At 38.3% G+C, this 14,995-nt stretch overlaps 2 protein-coding genes across 3 annotated transcripts in view; both read right to left on the bottom strand.

The window, feature by feature from the left end:
- Window positions 1-14,995, bottom strand: part of LOC124064477 — a 956,368-nt gene that overhangs the window by 788,246 nt on the left and 153,127 nt on the right. The window lies entirely within an intron of this gene.
- def8 (differentially expressed in FDCP 8 homolog) lies at window positions 273-13,782 on the bottom strand. 2 transcript variants are annotated; one of them, XM_046385332.1, is made up of 12 exons: window positions 13,625-13,782; window positions 12,422-12,544; window positions 9,007-9,101; window positions 8,694-8,843; window positions 7,234-7,375; window positions 6,584-6,748; window positions 6,148-6,275; window positions 5,360-5,473; window positions 4,315-4,395; window positions 3,922-4,062; window positions 3,603-3,712; window positions 273-2,743 (listed from the first exon to the last, which is right to left on the bottom strand). In XM_046385332.1, exons 2-12 carry the CDS (start codon window positions 12,528-12,530, stop codon window positions 2,656-2,658), a joined length of 1,323 nt encoding a protein of 440 aa, XP_046241288.1. In that variant the 5' UTR covers window positions 12,531-12,544; window positions 13,625-13,782; the 3' UTR covers window positions 273-2,655. The 2 variants fall into 2 exon arrangements, with proteins under 2 accessions (XP_046241288.1, XP_046241289.1); XM_046385333.1 differs by lacking the exons at window positions 12,422-12,544; window positions 13,625-13,782 and adding an exon at window positions 11,014-11,316.

Consider the following 14,995-nt stretch of genomic DNA (forward strand, 5'->3'; position numbering starts at 1 on the left):
ATGCACATGTTTATTTTATACAATATAATACATAATATAATCATTCATCATTCAGGTGAAGGAGTTGCATTTAAAGTGACAGTTATCAACATTTGGGATTGTGTAGTCACTGAGTACCTGCCAATATCTGCCACCAGATATTAATTTTTATTGCAACTTTGTCACTGTCAGTTTTAAGAAAAGGCAGTTTTACTAATTGATGCCATGGGGGCCCAGTGTGTGATAATTTACCCATGAACAGGTGAAAGCTGAACTGGACTCGAACACAAAAATGCAGTTTAAATAGATTTCATTACTTTATTCATGCACTACTTCAACATGTTTTCCGAAAGAGCACAGCTTTAACCAACACTATGCATGTCCATTACTTTGGAAAAAAAAATACAGTACATCATGCTGAAAGATAACACAGCCAGAAAACATTTTAAAACAAATACTTTAGGTCAACATTTATACATTACCCAAGATGTCACTTAAAATCCTTGTCATCTCTGGACAAAATGTGTTAGATACGTTAAGACCAAAACCATTAACGCGATGTTAAGTGTATTAAGACGTTTGGATAACAGCTGTATGTCACCTGATAATCTTAGGCACACAATGTTCATGAGTATTCACATCTAATTGCTACATATTGCACTAGACAGAAATGGATTAAACACAAGTCCAACTGTCTACAATGAGTTCACAGTTCTGAATAAAAGAAAGAACATTTAACTCCCATATTCCTTTTCTTTTTTAGACAGACAATTCTTCTTGCAGAAAAAAAATGTACCAGAAAAGCATGCTTTCATTATGTATCTCTTACCTCTCTTTTCAAATTACAGTTTTGATGACTGAATATACAGAGACTTTGTTGTCAAATAAGTGCAAGTCTTTCCAATTTCCAGCAATTTTAATTTCCTTTACCCCAGGGCTACTAATTGAGAATTAAACTCAAACAAGGCCTATAGTGTAACATGAGGTAAAATGCAGTATTGAAAAGGAATATTGCTTGAAGGACTGGAATTATGTCTGAAGATCTTTGACTCTGAGAGGAAAATAAGCATGAGACACAAGTGGAGGACGAGCAAGGACAGCTGTTGGAACAGCAGGTGAGGTAAACAGTGTTGTATCCAATGATGGAATATGGAAAAATGGGGGGGGGGGGGGCACTGATCAATGATCACATAGTCTCATTTACTGAATTAATTCCTTAAATAAATACCAAAATTGACTTAAATTAATTAATAAACCAATGCTTGGAAACAACAGCTCAGTGCAATGTACACTCACTTAAAGGAACAGTTGACCCTAAAATAAAAATCGACCCCATCCATCTGAAGTGCATTCATGAGCTCAAACGCATATACATGTACGGCCACATGGGATGCGATGGGTGCGTGGCTGCACTTTTAGCTTAACTTTTACAGTAAAGATTCTGGCCTAAAGGAAACATACAAATCATGTCTTTTCAAATCATTTTCGTATCTTGGGCCTTCTGCACACTTGGATTATGTCTGATAAGTCGTATGTAGCCATTTTATGGTTTTTTTTCAGTTGTTTCTAATGTTTTAAGACAAATCCCCAGCTTCTTCAGTTGTTTAGGAAAATGCTGATATGCTGTTTTGCTGTGCTACTCCACAAAATTTTATGGACTAAGAACCTTCATCTGACTTTTCATCTACATAGTCATGAGTAGATAATGACTTTTTGGTGAACTGTTCCCTTAACTTTCAAGAATGTTTACAGAATTTAGATTTTAAAATAAAAACATATCAATGGAATCTGAAAGGGAAATTTTTGTCTTTGGAAGCTGAAGTTAGAATCTTTAAAATCCACTTTTCATATATGGCAACCTTAAAGTTTAGTATTCATCATCGAAGCTGGCAGTGTAGGTCAATGCAGCTGAGTCTTGTAACAGTTAATATACAACTCCTGCATGCATACCAACCACTGTAACAACTGATGAAGTGGCTTTTCTCCATAGGGCATTTATTTTGTATATTTATACATAATCATCAGACACACTACACACACACTCACACACACAATGGTTTAGGCAATGTTCTGCAGGGAAACCTTGGGTTCTGGCATTCATGTGGATGTTCTTTGACGCACACCATCCACCTAAACACTGCAGACTAAACCCCCCCCCCCATGGCAAAGGCTCTTCCTGTCAGCAGCAGCCTCCCCTCAGCTGGACAACGCACTCCGTCACATTTGGAAAACTGCTCAGGAATCTCTCAAGGACCACAACAATAGCCTGTAGACTCACCAGATCCCAACCTGAGCAAGATTGCCTCCCTCTCCCCACCCCCAATGCACAGTACCGAAAGAATCCAACATTCTGATGCCAGTGACCACAAAATACCCACAGGGATCCTGTGTCCCTTCCTCTGACAGATCAGAGCTATTTTGGCAGCACAATGGGGACATACAACAGATTAAGCAGGTGGTTATAATGTTGTTGCTGATTGGCATTCATATCTCCAGTTTCTAAGTATCCATTAAGTAGTGCACGGGAAGATAAAGACACTCCAGTATAAACATATTCACAAAACAAACCAAGGACAAAGACAAAAAGCTAGCTTTCTATCAGACTTTCTTGATCGAGTAGAGCACAACATGAGGCAAAGTGCAACATCCAGAAACTTCAGGTGGTCCTCTCCAGAGCTATGCGTCTTTCACATCGTCGTCCTGCTTGCGCTCAGTCATTCGGGCACATCGTGGACACGTTGTGGAGTTATCATAGTAACAATCTCTAAAGAGACAGACAACAAACACCAACATTTATTGCTATGCAACACTTCATATTAATGGTATCCATCTAGTGAAGTGTTGTTTTTTCTTTTTAAAGGGTTAGTTCAGCATTTGGGTACCTGTACTGTTTTGCTACCTACAGTATGCTGTGTGTTACAAACTCATTCATGCTGCTCTTATTTCTGCATGTGCAGTTTGAAGGTACACTATATAGAAAAGTACTGGGACACGACTCTTTAGTATTGAATTCAGGTGTGGTATGGGGCTCTTTTTCAGGTGTTGGCTCGACCCCTTACTTCCCGTGAAGGGAAATCTCACCGCTTCAGCATACCAAGACATTTTGGACAATGCTATGCTTCCAAATTTGTGGCAACAGCGTGAGGAAGGCCCCCCTCCACCCCAGCACACAAAGCAGGGTGCACAAAGACGTGGTTGGATGAGTCCAATGTGGAAGAATCTGACTGGCCGGCACAGAGCGCTGACCTCAACACCCCCAGGACAAAATGTAACAGGCACTATGAGCCTGGCCCCCTCCGTCCAACACCAGTACCAGAACAAATATTCTATTGCATGAATGGGCAAACTCCCACAAAAACACACACAAAATCATGGGGAAAGACTTCCCAGAATAGCATAAGCTGCCACAGCTGCACAGCATTGTCTATGCCCTTAGTTTGAAATGTCAGCAAAGACCCTTTTTGTGTAATGGTCAGGTGTCCCAGTACTTTTGTCTATATAGTATATGTTGTCTGGTGATCTTAGACTAGATAACCCTACTGACTGGATGTCTTTGGGATTACTAGCATTTTCATTCAAATTTTCGCTGTACTTTTCAGTCTGACTGGGTGGTGGTGACTAACCTGTGGAAGACAGCAGAGCACTCATGGCAGACTGAGGTGTGACTGTCAAAAGGGAACAGGATGTCTCCTTCCTTACACAGCTCACACACAAATCCTTTGGCCTGACATCGCTGCACATACATACACACACAAACACACACAAAATGGAATTGAAAATCAGGATTTCAGGGTTGCAATGTGTTTTTTACTCCTTTAGCAATTGCAAATTAGAGTCTACTGCCTGACAGTGAATACAAGATATGAGATATGTTAATTAAATTAGATAACTAACAAAAAGACTTCATTAGCACTGTTCTTTGTGTTTTATATATGAGCTCACCTCACAGTCTAGTTTGATGTGTTTCGCAAATGTGGTATGGATCTCTGTGAGGGAACAGCTGAGTCTACCGTTGGAGATGTCGATCAAATCCTGTAGTGAGTACATGTCATCGTTCTCCACAAAGTGCTGCCGGTCTTGTAGCTGGAGGAGCCAAATGCAGAAGAAAACTATTCATGAAAAAGTGTTAATGTGTAATGAAATCACACACAGTGGTCCAGATTCATATTAGGAATCCATCCTGGTGCATCTCAAAACCCTCCATCTTTACCACATAGTGGTGCTGTTGTAACATACAGTACTACTTAATGGTCACATAGTATTGTTGCCATTGTACCATGCCAGTGCACACAATGATAGGGGATGATTTAACTGCACCAAGTAAAATTAGCTGACCTGTAGTAATAGCCGAGCCTCCATTGCCTCCTTACAGGTAATAAAATAGGGTTTCATCAACAGTATGTCTTGGCGAAGTTTCTGTAAAGGAAAATTGACATGCACAAACACGTTTATCGTACAGAGTTACAGCTGACTGCCGATGGCAATGCTCATGATAGAAGAAATCCATACAGAACTCTTCTTTTTAGCATTATAGCACCTGATACAAAACAAAGAAGTCAGGGTTAGGCCAGACTGCTTGGGAAATGTAGCCATTGCACAGTAATTATAAGTAATCCATTGGTGATCATTAAACAAGTATCACAATTCTAAAATTGCCATATTTTAACAAAGCAATTAAATAATGTTTGTCTAATTACATATTTTTTAATATAACTTGGTTTTATTATAGTCACTGTTTGTAATCTGACCAAACAGCTGAAACAGATAGACATAATGAAGGTGTCATGGTTAATTCTGATTGACTGAATGGGTGATCAGCTGTTGTCTTTTCCAACGCTGATTTTTTACTAAATTACAATCAGAACAGAGACGTTATAAAAATAATATCTAGATTCCATGCCCTACTCTGCATTTAGAGATGTTTCTTTAGCCAGTGAACTTTGGTCTATATAAGAGTACTTCATGTTATGGTCTCACTCAGCAGTGTCTAGCTGTCTGTGTCTCACACACACACACATACACTTCTACACCTCTTTTATACACAGTTTGATGAAAGCTGGAGCTGAAATGACATTCCACATTTGTCATCCTGCCCTGCTGGGCTGACTAGTTTGTTAGGCTTGCTGTTTGGGTCCAGAGCATAGTGGTGTATGTTGCCCCCACAGCGATTTGAGGACATACACTGTATATCCTACACTGTGATATCAATATACAAGAGACTGCCCAAGCCTATTTCAGGCCAAAACTGAGAGCTATCAAAATAACTAGAAATGTGAACTTGAATTTATCTACACTGAGAGCATCTTTGCTTCAAATTCCACAATTTATTGCAGGGTCTTTACTAGCGCCTACAAAATAAAAAGAGAGAGAAGCTCCCCACCCTGATCTCAACAAGTTCCTCCACGAAGTTGAATAGCAGCGGGTTGATTTCCTTCAGCTTCAGCACAGGTCGTGATATCATCAGGGCCAGGTAGCGCATTGAGGAGCGACAAACCTGACAAAGAGTCACACTGTCAAAACACACGTGGGCTGACTAAGCCCAAATGAACACACTCATACCATTTCCATACCAGCACAGTGACAGGGGTTTAACTGGCATTGGTGGACAGCCTGCATAGGTCAATGCGTGTATGATGTGAATTCACGAGCCAAAACAACCCTCATCCTGATCTGGACTAAACTGGGTCAGATGCTGACTGACTTTCAAAAACAGGTAATTCTATCAGATTTTGAATCTAATTGTTACTAATGTTTAACCTACATTATGCTTAGTCCCCTTGAGAAAATTTCTTAAACTTGAAAAGGCTCCTCTGCAACCACATAATTAGACCGTTTTCTCAAGTCACACTCCTCATGACAAGTACAAGACATCGACTTTGACGCGTAAAACTGGTGGAATACTCATTCATTTGATACTTCTGTAATATATTTCTGTTCAGTTGTGAAGTTCAATAGTAACATGTCAAAGATTTGAGCCTTCTTCAACATGAGCATACAATATGAAAGCTGTTTTACCAAAGTCTTTAACAAGTGCTAAATAAATCCATATCATACTCTCATCTGTCATTTGAAAGGGACATAACTTGACAAGTCTCACGCAGTATTATATAAAAGAAGAAAGGATATTTTTACACGTCGAATGTATTTTGTTGTGGCTGCTGATTTTACCTTGCGTGGTTCAAACTCCCAGTTGTGGATGACACGAGCTGGGACGACGGCAGTGTCATTCCAGTGGCATGTGCTACAGTAATACTGGCCTGTGTAGTCACACTGTCTCGCTTCACTTGGCACACCCCCTGAAAGGTAAATACAGTGCAGTACAGCCACACCATCAAAAAATGTATTTAAATACATTTAGCACATCCTAATTTTATATAGGGTGTTAGATTTGAAGCAGAGAAAAAAAATTATTATGGCTGATTCGCATGTTCAGTATTGTAGCTTTCTACACAGCAATTTCTGAATGTCTATAGGGTAAACTTATTCACAACTGTGTGCACATGCATATCAAGCAACCTTAACTTAAATCACTACAAATCAGCCATCCTCTGTTTCTCAACTACAACTTATCACACATAAAGCAACACAGTCCATTTGTACTCACTCAGTGAAACAGGTGCGCGGCATTCCGCACAACGGTAGTCTTGCCGATCCAGTCCTATCTCAGGGCAGATGCTGAGCTCGTACTCTGACTGGTGGCTGACCTTTGACCTGACACAGGGCTTTGTGATCATGTTCATACACTTACTGTGGCAACGATAATAGCAACCTGAAACAAGAAAGCGATAATCACATTGCATGACAGATTTTTAATTACAGCAACATTATTACTATGCACAATGGGTTTGGTTTGAATTTTAGTTTGTTAACAGACTCAGAGATTAAATCAATTGAATGGATATATAGCAATATAAGACGAAAATCAAAAATTATTTAATGACAATTAATCAATGATAATCTAGCAATCTGATCATAAAGACAGTCAGTTAAAATGACTTTCCCTTCTCTAACTGGCTCAAACAGAAGCACATATTAACACAACAGTATGCATGTGGAGCTTAGAAAGAACAAATGAGACAGTAACACTGCACACAAATCTTCATAGAATTACTAAACTGAGAGACTGAGCATGAGGCTTTGAGAGCAGAAAAAGAATATTCAGATAGACTTAGTATAATCTAGCATAGAGGTCCGAGTTTTGAAAATACCTCCACAGTACAATATCAGATAGCCAGACTCTATAATGGGTCTCACCTGTGCAAGTATACCAAGTCTGGATAAGGCCCCAGATGATAGTGCTACACTTGTCACAGGTCTGTTTCACACTTTTGCTCTTCTCCTTGGAAAAGCGGTGCTCCAATAGGATTCTCAAATTAGGCTCATCCTCCTCAGGGTCCTTTAAGGGGATAAAATGTAAGACACTGAATACTGATACACAGAATATGTATACAGTGAGACATTCACACCACTTCCTAGACTATGTTAGATCTTCTTATTATACAGTGAGTATTTTGTCTAAACATTGATACAAACTCAGTAAAATAAACAAAAGTATCCAGTATTTGCTCTTATATCTTTTTATGCATTTTCATGGTCCTTCTGTTCCTGCTTGCATAATCCTCCCTGAAGCAGTACAGACAAGACAGACAAAACTTGTCTGTTCAACTTGCACCAGATGCTAATTTAATGTCAATGCATTAGTACTATGAAATAAAATAAATTGCTCTGGGAAAATTCCTTACAATAGACAGCATTGTATGTGACATTCAGCTCTTTCACATTTTCAATTTTTCCTATAGATGGTTTCTGTCATTTTAAGTAGTCCTCATCATGCTGACGTATGTTCAAGGGTTCATTTGTTCGGTAATAATTTTTTTTAAATTTAATTAGTAATTTGATAATAAATAAAGAGGGTGAAACTTTATAATTGACAGCTGAGCTCTGTTCACTACTGAGTCTAAATACGGCCACACTCGTGTCCAGGACATTTTGGCTTAATTTCTGGCATAAAGTGGAGTCCATCTTTATATATGCCAATGATCCCTATCCATGAGCATCTAAGCTACAGAGCAACTACAATATAAATGAAACGAAATTTATAATATGGTGGCGCAACAGGTAGGGCAAAGGGCCCCAGCGTGGAGAGCGGGGTTCAAGAAATTTGGGTGTGGTGGAGTGATTAATGCGAAAAAATGCTCCCCTCCTCCATTAGCCGGCTGATGTGCCCTTGAGCAAGGCACTTAACCCCCAATATGCTCCCCGGGCACTTGATGCTGCCCACTGCTCCTGTGTGTGTTTTACTACATGTAATTTGCCGGGTGTTGCATGTGTGTTCAACTAAGGATGGGTCAAACGCAGAAGACGAATTCATTGTGTGTATGTAAAAATATATATATACCGTCAATAAAAAAAAACTGATTTCCCTCAAAAAAAATATTGCACCTGTTAGGTTATTGTAACCAATAAAATCTAGATTTTACAAATGTACTTGAATACAGCTTTAGTTTAAGGCAATGTAATAAATTAAAATGGCATGCTTTACATAATACATTTATATCAGAAAACGTTTGTGTACACCTACGCATTCCACAAAATCTAAAACGTGTGGGTCAAATGAGTCAATAATGAATTTCTTGGACATTTTACTGACTTTCCAAGCACCAACAACTACAATGTCACGTTATGAATTTGTCCATTCTCTCCTCAGTTCCAACCTTAAGCTCCTGCAGTTTGAGACGGAGGTGGATAAGTTTTACAACAGTGTCCTTCTGTCTCTCTGAGTGCTCTGGCAGCTCCAAGATCAGCTTTTTACACTCCTCTATGGCCAGTTTCAGCTGTTCAATGTCAGATGCTGCAAACGAACCCTGTAAAACACAAACAAGATCAAAAGTATGTCTCATCATACAGTAAATAGAAAAGGAAGTTCTGTAAGTAAGCACTCTCAGTTTTACAGTACAGTACAGTTTCACTTTGTGTAAAAAAATAATTTGGAGTTAAGGCAGACAGCAGCAACAATGCTTTACTCACCATAGGCCTTGAGAAGTGGTCCTCAGCTAGACCGAGGTCCATGGTTCTATCTGAAGTGAGGGTTCTAGTCCCAGAGAACAGCTCAGACCTTGCTTCTGAAAAGAGGGAAATGTTGAATGAAGCATTGTTCCCATTGTAAGCACAGACACTGTGGTCTGGTAAGTTCACTCAATCATGCAAACTAATTTCACCCACATGACTGTGGTTAAGACAATCCTTACATGTTGACTCGCCACTCAAAAAATCTAGAAGAAGGATAAAAAGCTTAAAATGGACAACTGAAGGAATCACATGCAACTGTCTTATCAGTTATAGTAATGTTTAACCAAAATAGACGCCAACCGTGTCATTAAAACTGCTGCTTACCAAGCTGAACGAACTTTGAAGTGCTGATCACTTTCGAATCTACATGTTTACACTCATTCCTCTTCTATTTGGAGGAATATCTATCTATCTGGAATTACTGTTGTTTCTATGAACTCTTTTTGTTTCATCTATAAATGGAGTATGTGTGCTATGTGCATTTGTCCAACAAAGTCCTAACAAATATGAAATTGTTCAGATTCATTATTAATCACGTGACTTTAATAATCTGCCTAACTTTGACAATAATGCAATAAATTAAATTTATGGGATTTCACAAATAACTGTAACAGGACTTAATACTTCCATAATATCAGTTTATGGAGAAAACATCACTTCCAGGGTGACACTGCAGGGATTTTAGATATTTACAGTACTTACTAAATGGGGGTCAGCAGAACAAGCTGAAACATAACTTCTGATTTACCACATTATAAAGTTGTTATGGCAAAGTTGCTGTCTAACTAAAGCCTATTAACACATCCAGAAGATACAGACCAACATTGGCATTCAACTGGAGACATTTTTGTGTCCACCTGACAAATTTAAGTCCAGTGTTCATTAACTCTGTTTTGGTCTCCACTAACTCCTGAGAAAAATGTCACACTTCTAGCCGCTAAATGCTCCACTAAGATTATCAGCTAATCACTAATTATCTGTCATCTGGTGCTAGACAGGACACATGGAGGTATTATTTTAAAAAAAAATGATAAGTGCAACTTAAAGGTCCAGTGTGCAGGATTTAGTGGTATCTAGTGGTGTGGCTGCAGATTGCAACCAACTAAACACCCCTCATCTCCCCTCTCCTATGGTGGCTGCTAAACAAAAAGGTGAAAGGCCCTCTCCAGAGCCAGTGTTTGGTTAGTCTATTCTGAGCTACTGTAAGAAACATAGCAGTGCAACACAGAGGACTCAGAAGAGGACAAGCTCCATTTGTAGATATAACAGGCTCATTCTAAGGGAACAAAAACACAACCCTTTGTTTCAGGTGATTAGACACTAACGAAAACATAATTATGAATATTCACTTTTTGAAAATATTATATTCCATTTCTGCCTCCAAATCCCCCTAAATCTTACTCAGTGGACATTTAAACAGAAAAAAAAGAACAAGAGGATTAAATTAGACATGAAAATACAGCAAGATAACAAACAACTGAGATTAACTAAGAAATAGTGAATTATGTGAACCACATTACGAGGACTACAGCTCATGTACTATCACAGTGTACTGTTTTTGTTACACCTGTGTAGTGTCCACCCCTTATTCAATTTAAGGTTTTGGTTGTTTACAGGTTGTTTACAGGTTTACATTCAAACAAAAAAAGGAGACAATTTAAGATGGCAACACAACATACAGTACATGGTCAACCCAAGTCTGTGTGTCAAGTAAAAGCTGGCAGATTGACACTTAACTCATTCTGATCACATGGACTAGATATCAGCAGTATATACTGAAATTAAGTATAAGGTATACCATGTTGATTTGAAAAATGAAACAAAACAAGATGCAAATATGTGCAAACATGACACAAAATTTGAGAAGGCAAAGATGCACTAGACACTCTTCCAAATGTTACGCAGTTAACCAGCATAATCACATGTAACTCTTATTTAAAAAGTGCAGACAAATGTGGGTGTTACCTGCATACACATCTGAAAAAAACATGTTGACTGAATTCAGCTTCTCAGTGCCAGACAAAAAGAGGACAATGAAGCAGAAAAATCCAGACAAGACCAGTGAAATCAGCGCAGCCAACAGAGCGTGTCTCAAAATGATCTAACAATCATCTTTAATTCCCAAACCCTACAAGGAAGTGTTACTAAAGTACTGCTTACACTTACGCTTTTCATTTCCTCTTGTTCAGGAGCAGTTTCAAACTTCCTTTTTGAGAATGCTTTTTTTTTATGTCATTTGTATCTGTTCCAGATTAGGTGAAAAAGATTTAACCTGTGCGCATATTTGAGGGAAATAATTTGTCAAAATGAAGGAGAAACTGCCCCATACATTCAGTGAGCCATAACAATATGATCTAAGATAAGATGATAAGATGAACTTTATTGATCCCGCAGCGGGGAAATTCACTTGTTGTGGCAGCTCACAAGGACAGAAGAGGAGTGCAAAAAGCAAAGAGTGTGCAAAAACAGTTACAAAAGAATGCAGAGGTAAAATAAATTAGCAATTTATAAGGTAAGTAAAAACAGTACACTATAAAGCTATATACAAGTCCTCATAAGGGAAGAAACCAGACCATAGAATTATACAGTCTAACAGCAGCGGGAATGAAAGATCTAAGCATTTAATAGCCTAATTGTATCCGGAACTACATAAATGATACCACAAGTAGGTGAAGTGAAAAGCAGAAAACACCTCCCACCACAGTACCCATCTGCTTAGCAAGGGTAACTCTATGTATTGTGCAGATTTCTTCCACTAATAGATCTGTGAAATATTTTGTCTTAATTTAAATATTCCTGCAGCGAACAACAGAAGAAAACCAGAGTATTTTCTCCTCCTACGGACCCACCACAAGCAGTGAAAATAATTCCAGCTAATAAAACAAAATCATTTGCCCTCTTTTCATAGTCTATCAAACTAGAATTTTTTCAGAGTGTAATATAATTTTGAAACAATGGCAGGATGTCTGACAATTAAGTAGTTGAGACAAACTTTCTATCCAAAGTTAAAATTTGCATAACAAACATACGGCACTGATTCCTCATCTTCACAGTTTCATCAGTTGCACAGCATAAGAGTTCTGTGATTTTTTCCTAATACATCAGAAAGTGAAATGAGGGTTAAACAGAGTTGTCCATGTATTTTGTCAGTTCAGTATAGTAAAATGTCACATATGATACATCAGGTTTAGCTGCAGTGTCGACTAATACTACTCTTAACCAGCTTTTTCTTTAGTCGTTGTTACCACCAGAGAAAATGAATAAACTCCTAAGGTGCGGTGAAGGCCAGTATGACTAACTTTAAGTGATTTTAAAATGAGATCATATTCTACACTTGAGTTGGCTGTAGCATGATTTGCCTGTGAAAACTTACCGTGCTGCAGGGACGTCTTGCCACCTTGACGACCATCCTCCTCCTCTCCACGATCAAAGGGATTGAGACGGGTTTGGCGGAAAAGTGCAAGTCTCTCATCATACTCCATTTCATCGGCTACATCTAAGGAAGACAAAACATGTTACAGAAATACTGCTTTATTTATAACCGAAGCAAGAAGAGGGATCATCATGCCCGTTTTTAATGAAAGTCAGGTAGCTAATGTATCTGCATGGATGTTACTAATTGTGCATGCTCCTGTTCATATGCCAATTCAGTACTGCTGCTGATGACAAGTGAACACATATTTCCATCTTTTCATAATACAAACTGTTAAAATTGCGTAGTCTCCTATCATAAGGGTTATTTTCTCAGCAAAATTACTCCAAAGCTGAGCACAGACACACTATACAACTGTTTTCACAGGTCAAACAATACTCCCTTGGACTAGTTAACTGTCTTTGACACTGGCTTCTCTGTTTTTCTACAAATCCCCATATTGAATAATATATTGTCAAGAGGTTTAGAAACATAAACAAAACAAAAACAGCATGACCAAAACATTGGCTGTTGGGTTGGGTTGTTTTTCATCATCACAACCGGGAATGATGGTTTCTTGAAAAAATATCTTTGGCAAATGGTCTGCAGTATATCTGAATACCTCATTTACATTATGGTAGTATTTTGAGCATGTGTGGCACTTATTACAGGAATTAAAACCACAGCAGTTCCATGAAAATTGTTATGCTCTGTTCAGAGGGACAATAACGCTGTCACTGAGTAGCACCGTCAGTTGACAGAAGTCATTTCTAAATGATGATCCAAATATTGACATTTAATTCACTATTTATTTTACTGCTACCATAGATTTTAATCACCGAGCTCAGCACATGAGATCAAAAAAATAAAAGATCAACCCAATCTGAGAAAAACACAGTGAAGCCTCGCCTCACAAATTATAACCAATCAGAGCCGCTGTTGACAGTCGTCCTATACAGAGCGGTAACCTTGATTCTCTGTTATTGTTCGTGTATTGCCGTTAAACATGGAAGATACTGAATATTGAAATGGCACCAATATAAGAAGGGTACACGAAAATCCACACGCACGTCAACAGCCAGCTAATGTTAGCTAGCTAACTAGCTGTAAAAACAAACCGGTCATGATCGCTACATTAACATGTCGGTTTGGTCGGCCGCTTACCCCGTTGTTGACCTTACTCATCAAGACGGCAGTTGTAAAATAAATTTTATGGTCGACGTCTGTGGCTATTATAAACTGTTTTCCGCGTCTTGTTTTGTCTCTGTCATCAGCATCGTCACAAGCCAAAAAGTGTCAAGTCATCCATTGCTAAATGTTGACTTCCGGTTAGGATTTTCGGAATAAACCTTTTACGACTAGCATGCAGTAGGATCAAATGAATAAGATAAGATAAGATGAGACTTTATTGATCCCCGAGGGGGTGTTTGGTTGTTACAACAGCCAGCAGGTGCAACGACAGTGCAAAAAGTAAAGAAAAGGTATAAAAAAAAAAATCTAAACTTACAGCCATTAATGTAAATGGAAGTAATAGTTGTTGCTTTTACTTTGAAAATAAATGGTATTTTGGCTCTTTTTCCTTTTCGAGGAAATATTAGGAGCTACCTTCAAAGTAACTTCCTCAGGGATGTAAAATCATAACCTTAATATATGTCATGATGGGACTTTCCATGGGTGATTTTGTTATGAGGGCAAAACACTGGCCTAATAACTCTGGTGGGAAAAGTTATTACTTTTATGATACATGGTGTATCAAGAAAATTAATCAAGGAATAGATGATTTTAGGACCTTAACAATAAATAGGAACATACATTTTACCTACTTGCTGACAAAAATTAACTTCATTACAATAATGCTGATTATACAAATGCCCTTAGTGTTGCAGTTACATATGCCGTTTGGTATGTTGGAAATAAAGTAAGATAAGGAAGCATAGTTAACCCTGCAGGTAATCGCAAGTGAAACTGGATCTTGTGAGCTATGGCCTTTCATGAGATCATACAAGGAGAAAACAGGTTTAACAATGCCTAGCTTCAATATTAACCCTAGAACACTAACGTCGGGTGATTTTCACCCACACAATTTTGAAGTGATCGAATTTTACAACCAAATGAAGGGATGTGTTGATACTTTCGACCAAATGTGTGCTCAGTACAGCTGTGAAAGAAAAACCAAGAGGTGGCCACTGTGTGTCCTATATGGCATGATGAACGCTGGTGTGATAAACTGTATTTTATCTGAGATATTATATCGGGTAAAATATACCCAACGTTAGTGATGGTGTTACTAATTTTAACGTTAGTGTTCTAGGGTTAAAACATGGCCACATGATACTAGGAAAACTACAGGATCAATATATTGTTACAAGAATCATCCAATGATTTTTATATATTTTGAGACATTTTAACCATTACAAACCATATATTTTGCTCCTCTCAAGAGACTCCTGGACATGACAATGAAGTATCTTCCACAAGATGTTCAAACAAAGAAAATCAGTAGGGCTGGTGATGTCACCAACTTAAACATTAAAA

Source organism: Scatophagus argus, chromosome 1, assembly GCF_020382885.2.
Source record: "Scatophagus argus isolate fScaArg1 chromosome 1, fScaArg1.pri, whole genome shotgun sequence".
NCBI lineage: Eukaryota > Metazoa > Chordata > Actinopteri > Scatophagidae > Scatophagus > Scatophagus argus.

Coding starts and splice junctions, on each gene's coding strand:
- def8 (XM_046385332.1), bottom strand. CDS start 12,530: ATGGAGTATGATGAGAGACTTGCACTTTTCCGCCAAACCCGTCTCAAT. Junction 5,474..6,147: donor GGGAGTTTGAACCACGCAAG/GTAAAATCAGCA, acceptor ACTCTTTGTCAG/GTTTGTCGCTCCTCAATGCG. Junction 4,396..5,359: donor AGGAACTTGTTGAGATCAGG/GTGGGGAGCTTC, acceptor TTTCCTTTACAG/AAACTTCGCCAAGACATACT.